Source organism: Buceros rhinoceros, unplaced genomic scaffold, assembly GCF_000710305.1.
Source record: "Buceros rhinoceros silvestris isolate BGI_N320 unplaced genomic scaffold, ASM71030v1 scaffold17911, whole genome shotgun sequence".
Taxonomy (NCBI): domain Eukaryota; kingdom Metazoa; phylum Chordata; class Aves; order Bucerotiformes; family Bucerotidae; genus Buceros; species Buceros rhinoceros.
In genome coordinates, this window is record NW_010395029.1 from 16,889 (window position 1) to 34,408 (window position 17,520).

The window sequence follows — 17,520 nt, forward strand, 5'->3', positions numbered from 1 at the left end:
AGTGGATGCTGAGTTCTACCATCTCTCCCTTTTCTAAGCACAAATGCAACTACCACTAGAAATGGCACCTGCAGTAAAGCCTTCTTTTACGAAATGTTCATGTTCTGATACGAATTCAACTATTTCACTCATTCTCCATGTATAATCATGGATCATCATTAATTCCCTAGTACCAAACCAAGTAGCAGAAAAGTGGCTGTTCACTTGCAAAAGAGGTTTTAAGATGTATAGGCTATGCCTGTAGAGATTTGACTGGCCTCTCCCCATAAACACTCAAGGCATTTACTAAACTAACAGTTCTAGGAAAAGGTACACCAGACCATTCTCCCAGCACGGGCCAAGACATCGTTAGTTCCTCTCACCCTGCAATCTCTAGAGACAGTTACAAGACTTGAGAGAAAAGTAAAACAGGGTATGAAGTGAACTTGCACATGGAGTATCCCATGTGAAAAAAATCCAGGTTTAAGAACTGCTACCTATGTTCAAAGACAGTTCAAATGTCTATGTAAGTTTGAATCAATTCCAAAATGTGCCCTATATATTAACAGTGATCTGAAGGTAGATCTCAGGTTTATTCACATGAAGAGTTCCGTACAATCCTGAGGAGCACCGACGCCCCTAGCTGCTCTAATAGGATCAGTGCATGAGGCAAAGATACCTACAGAGCTACAGACAAGCAACTCCGAAGTTATGTTGCTGAAAAAACACTCCACTGCTTCAGCTGGATCGCCCAATGGCCTCTGACAGGACCAATACTGATTTTAGCCTCTAAGTGAGGATGACTTTCATTCACAAATGCATGGAAGAAAACCAACAACTTTGGGGATAACAGGAATGGCCTTGATTTTCAAATATGACACAACATAGCCCTAAGTTCCAGAAGGCAGCAATGAAACCTCAACTCCAGAAGAGTCAGGTTTAAGAAAACAAAGAGGGGTTGTTACTTGAATCCTGTCAACTTCAGGGGAAAAAAAAAAATGGCAACCCCCCACTGAACCACAGAAACATTAAGGTTGGAGGGGACCACTCTCACCAAAAAAAAGCATTTTCTTGTGTTCACATTGAACTTACTGGTTTCTAATTTGTGCCCATTGCCTCCTGTCCTGTCTGTGGGGACTGCTGAGAAGAGTCTGGCTCTCTTTTCCTCAATCCTTCTCATCAGAGATTTACACACATTGATAAGATTTCCTCCCCACACTCTCCCAAGCCTTCTCTTCTCTAGGATGAAAGGATGAACAGTCCAAGGTCCCTCAGCATCTCTTCATATGAAAGATGTTCCAGTCTCTTAACCATCTTTGTGGCCCTTTGCTGGACTTTCTTCAGGAAGTCCACGCCTTTCTTCTACTGGGGAGAACAGGACACAGTACTGCAGGTGTGGCAACTATCAGTGCTGAGTAGAGTGGAAAGATCACTTCCCTTGACTTGCTGACAATGCTCTTTCTAATGCAGGCCAGGATGCCAATGACCTCTTTGTTGTGAGGATGTGTTCTGGGGTCACAGTCACCTCCTTGTCCACTCCATGCAATGCCACTGTCCATCCAGCAGCCCCACAGCACAGTACTGCTGCAGAGTGTAATTTCTCCTGAGGCACAGGACTTCATACATTGCCAATGTTAGTCTGCCAGTCTGCAAGCTCTCAAATGGCTCATCATCTGTTCCTGTGCAGGTTCATGCATTCTAGCTGCTCCTTTACATAAACAGCAATGCTCCCTCCTCACCTTCCTGGCCTGTCACTCCCAAACTGTCCTTCCCGAACAGGTTGCACCTATTCCTTGTCATACTACAGTTTCATGAGCATCCCACTACTTCTCCATCGTACCCATGAGACTGTGGCTGCGCAACTGCACACTAATTCCTCCTGTTTGTTCCTCGTGCTCTATGCATTAGTGGACAGGCAATTCGGAAAGACACCACTTTCCCAGAAACAATACCAGAATTTTCCTCACAATATCGTGATGTACACTGTTCCTTACTTACGTGCTTATGCTTAAGGTGAACATCTTTCATGACTGTTTTCTTGAGTATGAGATTTCTGCTGCTCACGTCACCCCACATTGCTTGCTTCCCAAACCAACCAACTAATTCTTTTCTTGATCACTGGTCATACTCTCCCCTCCCTTGTCATTCATGTCTTATTGGTCTCTTGATCAGGTTGGTCAGCCTGTTGGCAAAGATGCTTTTGCCCCACTTATATAGATCTCACCTCTTCCAAGCAGTTCTCAACCTCAGAGAGGTCCCCATGACTACAAACCACAACTCTGCTGTTAAAACCAGCAGTGTAAACTGCTTGACATGCAGGATCACTCTACCCCTCACTGGCAAGATTAAGAAAACCACCTGGGCTCCCTGACCTTGACCACTACTTCCAGAGTCACAGTCACTCTTGATACTGTCCAGGTCTCCCCAGTAGTATTGTTTGTGACAAGCTAGAAGAGCAGCAGAGGGTAAATGTCTTGAGGGTCAGACAAGCTTCGGCAGTCTTTCCATTATGTCCCATGTGTGAGACCCTAACAAGCAGGAAAGCTCCCTAAGATGACAGAGAAGATACATTAGTCACAAGTTTAAATATATTCCTTGATCCCAGCAGAAATTGTAACATTAAGGCAATGGAAAGCTTTTACTCACATTCTACGGAAACCCAGAGATCATGAATGAGGAGTAAAAAAACAGTAGCCTTCACTGGATGGGTGGAAATTGCTGCCGGGTAGATATTAAGCTGATGGATAAAGTAGTCATCTTCAATCCAGGAAAACACTCCCAAATTTTAATCCCTGCTGTACTCACTTGATGATTTAAACATAACAATAATAATTTTAAAAATCTACTTAACCTAGTAGAACCCTTCCAGCTATAAAGCAGAGAATTTCTCATGGGAGAAAGAAAACATTCTCTGTAGTGAAAAACACAGCTAGGGTGGCAAGATAAAAGGATAGCAGACTTCACTGGTAAATGCTTCCTGCTAGACCTCCTCTCAGACTACAAGGACAAAACAAATAACAACCTCCAACACCACCTCAAATCTTCAGGATCTTAAAAAAGACAAAGCTTTGGATGAAAATTCAGAAAAGAACAGGTTGCTATAGAATGTGAATCCTGACAGTATCCCCAGATGAGCAACAACCATGTTTAGGAGAGCGAAATGTTCTCCTGAGAAGAACAGCTTTAGAAAGAAATAATCCTATGGTGTCCCAGTGAATTCTGGGATAAGACGGTTTAACTTATTTCTGACAATTTCTAAGACAAAGGAGTTGAGTTGAAAAACACTGCATTTTCTGCACAAAGAGTGCCATTCATTACCCAAACATTAAGGGAAAGGAATTTTCTTTTAACAATTTGGGACGTTACCATGGCTAAGATCTTCATACGGCTCAGCTCTGGTATCCAGTGTGCATTTTTTGTGCTGGGAAGGATAGCTAAGAGGTTTTTCCAATTAACCATTTCCAGGCCACAAAATTGGAAAGGGAATGATTTGGGGGATGGTGGTGGCATAAATATTTGTCTTCACTTTTTAAGGTGCAGCTGGGCTGTATGTGTACAGGAGAATGTCAGCCAAGGGAGAACTGAAGCAGAGTTTGTTGAGAGAATCTCTGCTGGAAGAAAATCTGCCTTGTCAAGACAGTGACACCTACCTGGGTCACCTGCTCTCTCTTGTGCAGGAATGAGAGAGGTTCAGTTAGATTGCTTTCCACATTTCGTCAGGAAAGTCAAGTGAGTGCCTCATCACAGAAGAATCCTTGAATGAGCAAAGGACTCGCCTAGTCTACTGCTATACAAGGGGTCCTCTGAATAATGAAGTCATCCAAAAGCATCAACAGCACATCTTGGGGCAAAGCCTAAAACAGAGGGTCACACAAGCATAACAGTTGTAGCCAGAGGCTGAGTGTGCACCAGCTTGGAAGGTGATGCACACTGCAAGCTACACATCTGACGGAAGATCAGCAATCAAGCATCATGGAATGGTGAGGGTTGGAAGGGACCTCTGGAGCTCATCTAGTCCGATCTCCCCACTAAAGCAGGTTCACCCAGAGCAGGTTGTGCAGGATAGCAGCCAGGCAGGTTTGGAAAAATCTCCAGAGAAGACTCCACAACCTCTCTGTTTCGGTGCTCCATCACCCTCACAGTAATGAAGTCTTCCCCCATGTTCAGATGGAACTTCCTGTGTTCCACTGCCCCTTGTCCTGTCGCCGGATACCACTTAGAAGAGTCTGGCCCTATCCTCTTGACACCCGCCCTTCAGAAGGGACCCCGCTCGATCTTGTTTTCTCCAGGCTAAACGGACCCAGGTCACATCTCAACTCCAGAAGGAGTCTCTCAGGTTTCAGTAACAGTCGAGAACCCAGGACCATGTGCAGCGTCCTGCACCTGGTGATTAACCAGCCTCATTTGCAGAGAAAATGACAAGCACATCTTCTGTAAGTATTCCTAAAATATTTCAGATCCTTCGCAGAGACAGTATTATTTGCCAACAGAGAGGGTTGAGAAAGTTATCAGAGTATACTGACCAGAAACTAAGGAACTCTTTGCTGAGTCAGGCAGATGACTGACACCACAGCCATTCAAAAGAATGATCTGAGATCCTTCATAAATCAGAAAGAAGCAACAGGTTCAGGAAAAAAAGAGACTCCTATGCACTCCAAAAAAATCACAACAAGAAAACGGCAATTAGGGGGTAAGTCTACAATACCAGCAACAAGTTAAGTATCCAATCAGACAAGCGAGGGTGTGCTGCACAGTAGCCTCTTCCATCTATTAGGAGCTGGCTAGGGGAGTCGGAAACAGGAGGGGGTAATTCTGTGGTTGGCAGTGCCACAGTCCTCTCTGTAGTTCTCACGGCTATGTGCTTGCTTATGCCCAGGGGACCCATAGAATGTATAGTCTCATGAGACAGGCTAAACTTAACTGAAAAGTACTCTACTTCTGGCAGGAATGGACTCTGAGTACTGTAAGAGGAACATGCAGCCTGACCTGTTCCTTCACCACAGCTCAGCAGTCCACAAGTCTTGTGAGCAACTACAGCTAAGTATGGAATGTGAGTGCCAAGAGCATTAGCACAATTACAACAGAACAGCTGACAACAACGACTCCGACAGAAAAGATGATGAGGGACATAACTGTCTACACCAATAGTCTCAATTCTGAGTAGTCAGTGAAGGTAACTGTAGAACCAAGTGCCTAGAACAGTCTGAACACCGATGAACATCATATTCTGTTAAAGCTATGGTTTCAGTTCTTCTGCAGCAGCTACTTACCCTTTTTTAAAGATTTATCTTGTCTGACCAGGCCAGGGAAATGACTCTCTGAAGAAGCCTAAAGCTGTAGCACTATAGATTGATATCTGAAAAAGTGGCTATGGTGGCAGCAGGTCTAAGGTCCAGTCTCTTGACCGAAGGCCTAACTGCTGATGCACCCTCAGGCAATCCAGAAGAGTGCTCAATACACGAGACCACGAGTTCAAAACAATACTTGGGTTCACACAGGCTGTAAGCTCAGGATGAGACAATGCATCAATTACACCCAAAATGTCATCAGAAATTCATCAGAAATCACTACATGCAGCACTTCTATTCTTGTACGTGCTGCAGCTGGAAGGAATGGATCTTTCTCTGAGGCTATAAAGCATCAAGAATAGATACTAGAGCGCATATAAGAAGTCATAGTAGATTCACTACTGAGCTGTAGCAGACTGCTACACAGTAGCAAAAACCACACCACAACTAAAAATTGTCACAGCAAACACCCTCATACTGGCAAGCTGAGAAAAATGCGGTGTGCAAGAGCACACGGGCTTGAGTCAGAACAGCATGGACTAGACAGGGCCACTGCGTCCTCTGTTTATAGCGTTATGGTTGAAATCTTCATTCATCACATTCACTCAGGAGCAACTGGCCAAAGTTTGAATGGACAGTAACCAAGGTACAGGTTTAAATTTCAGGATACTTACAAGCAGTAAGAGTTGGCTATTGGTTATCACCCACCTGGCCTTGTTTCCAGCATTCCCTGAAGATCTTCCAGTTGTTTTTGTTGCTAGGATCGTGAAGGCAAAGGAGTCTACCATCACACAGCCAAGAGTGGGAAGTGTGTGGATCCAGCACATTTAAGCCCATTACCATTTCCTTCACCTCCCTCTGTGTGTCAGCTAAATTACTAGCTCGCTTTGCAGCATCAGATGTCTTCTTATTTTCCACCACAGAAGCAATGATATGGTCTAAGAAGTTAGGCAGGCTGGCTTTACCTTTGGCCCCCTAGAAGATATAAGTCCACAGGTAAGTTTGATCTTGCAGTAGCATACATATCAATGTGTACCTGCTTTCATTCAGATTTTAGTCGTGGCCATCTTGCTATCAGAAAAACAGGCAACAGTAGACAAATCAGCTCAGACAGGCATGTATCACATCCAGTAAGAACAGAAACAGCCATAGCCCTGTTTTATACTAATAAAGCTTAAAATAACCTGCCTCAAGCTATCTAGAAAAATGTTGCAGCAAACAATCATGTAATAGAAAACTTAAGTGATTGCTACTTTAATGGTAAAAATGGTTCATATTTTCCTTAATTTCATTAATATCTCAACCTCATTTCCCCATCTTCCTCATTCCATTACTAAGAAAGCGAATTCAACCCTGGTACAGCTAAGCTGACGGACACAGGTACATTAAGTAAACGCTGACAGAGAGGAGAAAGTGCTTCCTGTATCTATGTTAATAGAATCATTAGACAGCTTCTCTGGTTGTGGTGTACATGCTCCTCAGGGGATGTTTAAAATTCAGAAGATATTAATGACACAAGAATTGTGGTTTTAACTTTAGGAAAATAAAAGCCTGCCTACAGTAAGATACTCAAGACACTAAATACATTCCATTTATTAAACAGGACATAGACACTATTCACAAGACACCTATGGGTGGGGGTAGCAGTGTGATAGATTTCTAGCAGCAAAGAGTTTCTCATTCGAGCCAAAAAAACCCTGACTACTGCCTTCTCTCCACCAAAAAACCAATCAAACAAAAAACCCAGGGACTGGAAACTGAGTGAACAGTAACAGTGAAAACTGAAACTATTTTGCCATATTCTTTAAAACTGAAGTTCAATAGATAGAAAATGTACCATACACAGAGCTATCAATCTAAAACATAACTCTAGTCATAACTGAAGATATTAATTCAGTAAAAAATATTTGCATAATTATAGAAGAGTCTAGGTCAGAATGAAGACCTAGAGATCATTTGGTACAACTTCCTGTTGAAACCAGGTTAAGTTACCCTGGGCTCGGTCAAGCCAAACTTTAACTTCTCAGGGAAGGAGATTACACCATTTATTCCACTGCTTGAATGTCAAGTGAGAATTTTTTCTTGTATCTAGCCAGAATGTCCCCTCAAGCAACTTGTGTCCATAGCCTCTTGCTCTGTTACCACGCATCCTTGCGAAAGGACTACTGCCACATTCTCTACGGGTACCTCTTGGATATGATCTGACTGATCAGATTCCCCAAAGCATTTTCCTCTCTAGAATGAAGAGAGCCAGTTTCTTCAATCTATCTTCATGTGTCAAGCTCTTCAAAGTTTTAGTCATTCTTTATGGCTCCCCACTGGACCCCCTCCAGTTCTTCAGCATTGCTCTTCAACTAGGGAGACCAAAACTGGAAGCTGTGTTCCAGGTGTGGCCTAACCAGTACTGAATGGAATAATCACGTTCTCTGATGCACTGAAGCTAGGTGCTTCCTGATGCAGCCCCAGGCAGTTGGCCTTGGCAGCTGCAAGGGCACAATGCTGACTCACATTCAGCTTGCTGTCACCCAGGACTCTTTCTCCTTTCAGACGGGCTAGTCAGATCCCAGCCTGTACTGCCGCTTGGGATTATATTAGTTTTCAACAACCTGTCTTATGCAAGTAAGACTAAATCACAACATCCTCCGCTTATGACGGTCTTAAAAAAAGGTACCTTTACACTGACTCTCTAGAGCCATGAGAGAGATGATATGCAGTGTAACTATTACAGTCAGCGCTATCTACTCTTCACAACAGAACATCAATGCTCCAGAAACACCATGGTGATGATTCTCCCATGAGCAGCAGTCTATCACTCCTCTCAATTTGACCAATACAACTGTTGTTTCTCAGATATGTTTTGTTCATAAACATTCTATATGAAGCATCCGGGGGTTAGACCAGAGTTCCTCATAAGTTCTTTCAATTCTAAACCAACTCTGTGAAGATCAGAAGTCAATAAAGTTAAAAGAGACATTAGACACTAGATTCAATGTGGTGAGAAGGACAGGGATACAGGTTTAGACAGGCCCTCAAGCCCTGAGGGAAGAACTCACTTTAAAACAAGTGACCACAATTTCTTTGCCTGTACTCACTGATGAGAGGGGACAGGGGATGGAATTATTATTGGACTCACTTTCCTGCAGCAGTGATGTACTTTCCCCGTACGGTTCCCTCTACCAAAACCAAACTACACGAACTATTATTAAGCTTCCATCCTTCCAGGCTGACACAGAGAAAAAATATTCTGCTACGAGACAAGCCATTTCATCGTCTTCCACATTCTGTCTCCTTAAGCTTTTGGAGAAAGTATTCTCCAAGAAGAGCTAAGCCTTGATAAATTCCACAGAATCTATCCTTCTCTTGAACTAAAGGCTTGTAACCATTTCAAGTATCATTGATTTGTTCAGGTTTTTTGGTTTTTTTTTTTCAAGGTCATTTCCTCCAAAACAGTTTAAAGATAAACAAAGTATCCTTATTCCAGAATAAGCATCCAGAAATAGCAACTACACCTTAAATACCTATTCTCATATTCTATGTTAAATGCCTTTCAAGAAGACGTAAGGTTTTTTAAGATCTGGGTTTGCTCATAAGTTTGTCTTTTTCTGTGGTATGCTCTTGCAGTATTTTTAAAGATGCGGAATTTAAAGTGAAATTTTATAGAGATGCTGATTATCAACTAACAATTTAAAGGCTACATTTAAGTCACTTTCTTGGTCTCTTGCAAGGAATAGTTTCTGCCCAGCAGTAGTAAACCAAACCACAAACTAATAAACAGCATCAAAACTCTCTACAACTTTGTGTGGTGGTGAGTTTTGGTGAAATGTCGCATTTGTTTCAACATTTAAGAATAAGATACTATAAAAAGATATAGACGAAAACTCTCAGATCATCATTAAATTCTTCCCTAGAAGACATATCATTGAAGGAATACAAAATTACTTACCCCAGAAGCTGCAGAAAAGACCGGAGGAAAGGGGATTCCTGTGTCCAGTGGGACCTGAGGAAGCTTTCCTGGTCCTGTGTGTAGCAGATCTCTGAGGCTGGAGCCTTCAGCTTTGTTGCTAGATGTCACTGGACCCAACAAGAGGCTATTAAACAACTTTGGGGTTAGTGGGGAAACCTTTGTACTGGAGTTGAAGGAATCCAATCCAAAGGGTGAATGGGATTCTTTATTAAGCACTGACCTCAGTGATCCCGATTCTGCAAGAGATAAATACCAGCATAGGGGGGAGAAAAAAAGTCAAAGTTCAAAAAATCGCGAAGTTCTCCTAAATTATTACATTAAATTGAATCTTGACAGAATCTTGAAGTAAAGGTAAGTTATCACTGCACCAGTGAATGAGAATCCCTCAAAGAGAACCAGAAAGATCACATACTTCAGATAGATTCTGCCCTTCATACGCTGCTAAGGTTTCGAACAGCACAGTAGATCTGATCTGAAAGTGTTTGACACACAAGAAAGCAGAACTTTGTAGTAGACTCAACTAAAAAATATTTCCTTGACTTTTTGAATTAATGTTTCAATATGAAATATTTCATATTTTAACTGTAGTCAAAATATTACAGTGACCAAGCCCTGCAAAACTAGTGACCCTGAACACTCAACAGTGACACATAATGTAGTTACTGATAGACCCATGGACAGGAATAAATCCCGTGTCAGTCGTGCTGTGTCTGACAGCTTGGAAGTATACTCTGTAAACACTTACTTCATATGAGAATCACACTCAAACTACTGAGTAGTATAGAAGTCCTAAGCTTTCATCTGACCCTCAAGCCGAATCTACTCTCTCAATTCTTTGGAAATGCACTCTTCACATAACATTCAAAACAGCTTTATTTACTTCAATAGTAATAAACTGACAAAGCTGCATCTGAAATTAATTACTATGATTTTATATCAGGATACCAGCTGCTCATTACTTAGAAAATAAATACAAGAGCAGGCACTGAAATAAACCTGGAGTGACAAGACAGTATTTTCATTTTCAGCTGCATGATCATCGTTCCAGCTTTGTATATTCCTAAGCCTGTAAAAGAAAACTGGTTCTAAGGGGTGAAGGAAGAAAAATGACCATATTCTTTTCTATTTAGGGCTAGGCGTTCTCACAAAGAACAGCAACCAAGCAGTACATTGTTACTTATCTTTTAAATCCAGAGGACACATCCTCTGCTCACCTTTCGTTTCTTCTTTTGCTTTTTGCGTTGCTAAATCTGCAAGCCAGTGTAAGGCTGATGATGGAGCTGTTTCTGGACAAAGTGGTCTGTTAGTCTTTATTTCACCAGTGTTACTGGTTGGTAACATCTCTGGTTTTGCTGATTCTTCTATCCTACTATCAGTTGCTTCAGATTTTGGAATAGTGTCCATTTCTAGTTGCCCCACTCCTGCTGTCCCTGCTCCAGTGGAAAAGGTGCTCTCGTTTCCAGAGACCGATGCACTAGGATTTATAGTCGGAAGCTAAAACAAAAATATAAACGAATACTACATAAAGGGAAGTGTTCAGCTTGGAAGACACTGGACCCAATGCGCTGGTTTTTGTTTGTTGGTTTTGTTAACTTGCCTTAAGTACACAACAGTGATCCTTTATGCTCATGTAGCAGCAGAGGTGGTGTGAACTGCATTGCAATTGTGGTGTGAATTCTCACCACATCATTTTTTAACACAAGCCCATGCTTTTCAATTTCTTTTATTACAGAAGTACTTCTTATGGGAACTGTAACAGAGCTGCTCTAGATTCAGTATTAACATTCGAGAACCATAACAAAACAAATGCACTTGTTGCAAGCTCCTCGTAGTGGTTTGTTCTAAGATACAGCATTAATATGAATTACCTCCTACCCAACTTCTACATAAGAGCATTAGCCCACATGCCCACTTAGTAAATAACAGGTGCACCACACGTCCCTGAAAAACATCCCAGATTTCTGCTAAGCTAAACCACTTCGAATTCGCATGGAGAAAATAAAGTTTGTGTTTCACAAAGATCTTAAAAATGTAATTTCAGCCTCAAATTACTTACCTGTGATATTCCATTAGTGACAGCCGGTCTTAACACCGATTTGTTCTGCCGGTTAATACATGGACAATTGGCTTTAATACCCCATTTGCCTCGTGCTGCATGAACCATGTCTCCAATATTGTAAAGCGCTGGCAATAAAGTTAAAATCTTTAGTATCACATTTAAGAAACCTAAAAACAAGACCTGGACTATAATACATATTCAGAGGGGTGGGTTTTTTTTTTTTAGTATTACTGCTAAGTATCTTTAAGATCACAAACTACAACAAGGCACTTGTCTCTGAATAGCGTGGAGAATTCTGCTAACGCTAGCTCTGCGATGTCACTGATGCGGTTAAACCTGGTGAATCCTACAGATTATCCTCTGCTCCTGCTATTCCATCTAAGGTCCAATGAAACTGCAATGAGGCAATGTCAAACCATCAAAAGAGACTATATATCCCTTAGAGCAATGAAAAAAGATCTGGAGCACAGATGGCACTCTCCTCCATTCTCCCAGTAAGGGGAAGGAGGTAACCCATTGAAAAGGTGAATGCCTAGCTGCATGGCTGGTGGCACACTCAAGGTTTTGGCTTCTGTGATCGCAAATCTACCCTTGAGAAGCCAGGTGTCTTGGGAGCCGATGCCACGAAGCAGGGCAAGAGAGTCCCTACCAACAAGTTGGTCAGACTTATATGGAGAGTTTTAAACTAAACTTAGTGCAGAAGGAGCTGGAGATTTGAGTAACAGAGAAGAGCAAGGGGCTGCTGATGCATTAGGAACCGATAGGGAAACATCTGTGAAATGCCTCAAAGGAATTTGGGCGTGTTCCTCTCAAAAGGTGACAAGGTTGACAGCCCAGCTGAATTGTCTCTAGGTACCAATGCATGCAGCATGGGTAACAAGCAGGAGGAGCTGGAAATCACTGTGCAACTAGAAAGCTACAATCTCATCACTATCGCTGAAGCATGATGGGATGAATTGAACAACTGGAGCACTGCAGGGAGGTTGCCCTCTATGTATAAGAAGGAATGCAAAGAGCTGTCTTTGAAAAAGAGTGATGAACAGGTTGAAAGTTTGTGACTTAAAATTAGAGGCCAAGCCAACAAAGGAAACCACACTGCTGGTGTTTACTACAGGCAGCCCAACCAAGGGTACCTTCTTCACAGATTCTGATCCTGATGAGGAAATTCAATCACCTTGACAACTGTGGAAATGCAGCAGAGCAAGCTGTAAGCAGTCCAGAAGAATTCAGGAGTGCATTGAGGATAATTTCTTGAGCCCTGAGACAGACAACCCAACCAGAGAAGAATCATCACTGGACCTGGTGCTCACCAACACAGAAGAACTAATCAGAGATGTCAAGATTGGTGGCAGCCTGGTCTACAGTGATCGTGCCCTGGTAGAACTCGGAGTCTTGAGGAATATGGGCCAGGTTAAGAGTATAATCAGGATGATGAATATTAGGAGAGTAAACTTTCGGTTGCTTATGGAATCAGTGTATGGGACCCCCCGGGAAACTGCCCTCAGGGGCAAAGGAGCTGAACAGAGCTTGCAGTTCTTTAAGAACACTTTTTTCTTAGAGTTCAGGAACGCTCAACTCCCATGTGTAAAAAACAATCACGCAGGGAAGGCAGGAGAACAGCAGAGATCAACAAGGACCTTCTGGTCAAGCTAAAAATCTAAGAAGGAAATGCAGAGGCAGCAGAACCAGGTACGTGTATCCTGGGAAGAATATAGGGATGCTGCCTGGATGTGTAGGGATGGGATCAGGAAAGGCAAGCCAGAGCTGGAGCTGAATTTGGCAAGGGATGCAGAAAATTAGTAAGGGCTTTGACAGGTACATTGACCAGAAAAGGAAGATTAAAGAAAATGTACCCCCACCCCAAGAAATAAGACAGGAGAGCTGGTGACAGCTGACATGGAGAAAGTTGAGGTACTCAACTATTGTTTCCACACACACAGCCGCCCCTCAGTTTTCAGTGGTATTCTCTCTTTTCACCTCTCCCAAGCCCCTAAACCTCAAGGCAGGGTTCCTCTCTTCGTAGGAGAATCATAGAATATCTTGAGTTGGAAGGAACCTGCAAGGATCATCAAATCCAACTCCTGCTCCTCACAGGATCACCTAACAATAACCATGACTAAGAGCATCATCCAGATGCTCCTTAAACTGTGACAGACTTGGTGCCATCACCACTTTGCTGGGGAGCCTGTTCCAGTGACTGACCTCTGTTGTGGATGCAGCCTACCTGGAAGCGTTCAAGGACTTGTTGGATGGAGCTCTGAGCAACCTGGTCTAGTGGAAGGTGTTCCTGTCCATGGCAAGGGGGTGGGACTAAATGATCTTTAAAGGTCCCTTCCAACCCAAACCATTCTATGATTCTGTGATTTTTAGAACCAGTTACGCACTGGTCAGCAGTGACTGGTTACCTTCCCTCCACTCAACAGACAAGAAAAAGATCTGTCTTGCAAGTTCATCAAATTTACTGATACAGCTAAAACTAGCTGAGCACAAGACATCGCAGCTACTGTCAGAATGGTGTTCACTTCAAACCCACAGCCTGATCTGACTTGGCTTATGTTCCCTTCAACCCTTCCGCTGTAGCTAGAAAAGTATCAGCTAGAACTAACTCTATTAGCATTTTTTCCAATTGCTTGCTCAGAATTGAGACAAAATTTGGAATTTTTCCTTTCAGGTTTCAAGCATTACCTGTACCAGGAATGATCTGTGTTGGCATAAGATTCTCTGGTTCATGAGACTGACCCTTTGCACATTTCAGCCATGAGAAGACTTCCTCATCACCAATCTCTTCTGTCTCTGGAATAAATACCAAAAAAGTAAAATTTTGTACAAAAGTCACTAAAACTTTGCAATACAGATATTTTACAGTGCAGGATATTAACCTGGTGTCTCAGAAATAGCCAGTAAATACAGAACATTAGAACAGACTCTACAGCGACTAAAACAGATTATAAAACTACCACAGCCATTTTCCCTTCATCTCTAATAGCTTGTTATTTTCAATCACCCAAAAATCTTGGCTTCTAGCCTCTATTTTTAAATATCATACTCTTGTTCTCATTAGGCATTCCTAAGTCATAGAGCAATTCTATCTTTTCTTGTTATCATCTCTCAAGCCTTTTCAATAAAAAGTATCTGCAGATCAGTTCCAGGGAGAGGAAACTAAGCCCTTCAGTCACTGTATCTAGTCACACAGCTAACAAGTAGCAAATTAATAGTCTGAAGAGCAGTCTGACAAATTTAAAATTCTTCAGAGTTTAAACCAAGTTGGACCAACAAATGTGTAGCTGCATAAAGTGCATGCCATTCTCTTCCTTTATAAAGGAAGGTGGGAGGAAGGGCGAGTGAGATAGATCATGTAAACCTTCATTGCAGGGTCCTTTAGACGTGACATCTGCATAGGTTGCTTCTACAGCATAAAGTTCAGAAACCTCTTGAGGCAAGTAATTGTATTTAAGTAATGCTTTGGTTCTACATTTTGGCCCATTCAAAAATGTCAGATCTGATTAGAAAGCAGTAATTACAATCCTGTTTTCAGGAAGACATCACTGATAAGCAATATGTACATATAAACACCCACACACTATCATTTGACATTTTAAAAGATCAGTCTTTTCAATGATGACCACCGTCTGTAAGTAAAATCTTCTCTTATACCCAGGACATCTTTTAATTTTCACCTGACACAGGTAAGGTTATCATATTTATTTCCTTGATGTGAGAAGAAAACGGGTTAGGAGACTATTGCCCTTGAATCGTGGGCATCTTTATACCGCATTCTGTCAGTCCCATATGCTTTTTCCAAACATGTACAGTGCCAGATACAAGAAACCCTATTCTACTTACTTTCAACTATTTCCACTGTACCCTGGTTAACCACATCTTCAAGACTGTTCTTCTCTCTTCTGGTGTATTCTGGCAGTAATTTCACAGGCTCCATTATTACACTGGGTCTGGCTGGGATGGAGTTAATTTTATTCAGAGCAGCACTCATGGGGTACTGTGTTTTAGACATGTGACCAAAGCAATGCTGATAACACCAATGTTTTAGCTACTGCTGAGCAGCGTTTGCACAGTGTCCAGGTCTTCTGTGTCCTTAGTCTACCCCCAGTGAAGAGACTGGTGGTGCACAAGCAGTTGGGACAGAACACCACCACACAGATTACCCGAACTAAGCAAAGGGATGTTCCATGCTGTACAATGTCACACTCAGCAAAAAAAAAACAGAGAGGAGGGAGTGTAAGGGTGTCAGCCATCTTTTGCTTGGGGAACTGCTGGGCAGCGATCTACCCATGGGAGTTGGTGAGTGATTGCCTTTGCATCATTGCTTTGTTTTCTTTTTCTCTTTTTCTATTTCTCCTTCACTTAGTAAACAATTTTTATCTTGACCCACAAGTTTTTCCTGCTTTTACTCTTCCGTTCCTCTTTCCTCAGTCCCAGTGCCCCGGGGTAGCGAGCAAGTGACTGCATGTGCTTAGCTGCCTAATGGGGTTAATCCACAACAATGATATAAGAACAGGTGATCTCTTACCTATTTTAAAAAACTCATTGCTTCTATAATTCATTGTGTTCTCTGGCACTTTTATCATAATGAATAGACAGCAGTACTCACACTTATTAACATCCAGTATTTTGTACATCTGCTCCACATGATAATGTAACTGTCACTAATAGTCTTACACTTACTAAGATTGCCCATTGTCAGCATCCATGCTACCAAAGAGGTCCCAATACAACAAAATACTCAAAAAGAGCAACCAAGTATTCACTTTTGTAAACACAGTATGCCTCTGTTAGGAGTTTAACTTACTGAGCTTTTTCCTGAATTACAAACCCTAGTGCATCAAAGACTCAGAAAAACACTTTCCAGTCCAACTCAGTTACAGAAAGGAGTTCTCTGCAACGTCTGCCCATTTTGTGATGGCTCCAAACTGTTAAGATATTACTTAATTTTTCTTTTATACTCTCTGAGGAAAAGATGGAACTATAGTCTGTCTCACTACACAGCCTATGCCTGGAAATGTTGTAACTTTAATAATCAGGTTCTAACCAAATAGATCAAATACAGGTATCTAAGGAAACAAAGAATGGAACAGCAGCATTTAAGACAGTAGGGCCAAAGTTCCAAACCTCCAGCCTCCCAAGCTGATACTCACTAACCCTCCCACAAAACCTTCAGCAACTTCCCAGAAACTATCCCCACTGAAAGCCAGCCAGTTCAAAGATTACAGCGGAGGACAAAAACCACTCCAATACTCACCGCTACGTGGACGATTCTTCCTCAGCCGGTAACAGTCCAGACAGACCCCAAACCCACACTTGCGACAAACCCAATGAATATTGAAGAGTGTTGTTTCGCATACATCACACATTTCCCTCACGCCACGTACTGCTCGCTTCCATGCCACTTTCTCTACAAAGACAAGGAACATTAGTAATTACTGCTCTAACATTTTGCATTTCTCCCACCTAATTAAAGAATATCATAGTAACACTGATAATCAATTCCCAGAAGCACGACTTGAGGGCAGAATATAAAAACACATACTTTTTACACCCAGAGACACATTCTTTGAGTTGCTAGCCTATTAAAATCTCGATTCCTAAGAGCAGATATGATCAAGCCCCAAAATGCACATGCTACATAGAAGACAGAACACCTTACAGAGTTCTCTACTAGCTGAATTTCAAGGACCACTTACAGAACTTACAGCAAAATTATAAAACTTCTGCTGGTTTCATGAATAACATGAACTTATGAAACTATAAAGAACGCATATTTAGCTTTACTAATTGGATGCCTATCAACTCCTTGGATTCTAAACCACCACATCTGCTGAGGAAGGGGAATTCCTCTCCAAATGGCTGCCCTTGTACGCTCCAGAAGCTAAACGGAAAAAATCAGATGCTCAGAGCTATCCATGCGATAGGTTGAACTGGATACCTTTAGAAAACCCTAAGCCTTTATGTGATGTCCCTGGAGCATAACAGGATAGGAATATGTAAGAAAAGCTGCTCATTAAAGCATAGCTGGTCAGTTTGATAAGTGTTCTGGACTTACTTCTATTTTCTTAGGAGCACAGGTCAGTTGAATTCTGCATTTATTTACTAAAAAATAATTTAATGAAGTCTGGGAAAGTTACTATTAACTTCCTTGGCATTAATGATGCACTGATCCAAAGGAAAATTCCCAAATGCTGGTCCCGCAATTACACACACCCCAAAGAAGTGAA

At 42.0% G+C, this 17,520-nt stretch overlaps 1 protein-coding gene across 1 annotated transcript in view; it reads right to left on the reverse strand.

Moving 5' to 3' along the window:
- KDM3B (lysine (K)-specific demethylase 3B) overlaps window positions 1-17,520 on the reverse strand; it is a 42,833-nt gene that overhangs the window by 11,860 nt on the left and 13,453 nt on the right. The window contains exons 10-15 of the mRNA XM_010145425.1: window positions 16,548-16,700; window positions 13,976-14,083; window positions 11,288-11,415; window positions 10,446-10,725; window positions 9,211-9,467; window positions 5,976-6,242 (exon numbers count right to left, since the gene is read on the reverse strand). Coding sequence (XP_010143727.1) covers window positions 5,976-6,242; window positions 9,211-9,467; window positions 10,446-10,725; window positions 11,288-11,415; window positions 13,976-14,083; window positions 16,548-16,700 — 1,193 coding nt within the window. The remainder of the gene's footprint in view (window positions 1-5,975; window positions 6,243-9,210; window positions 9,468-10,445; window positions 10,726-11,287; window positions 11,416-13,975; window positions 14,084-16,547; window positions 16,701-17,520) is intronic.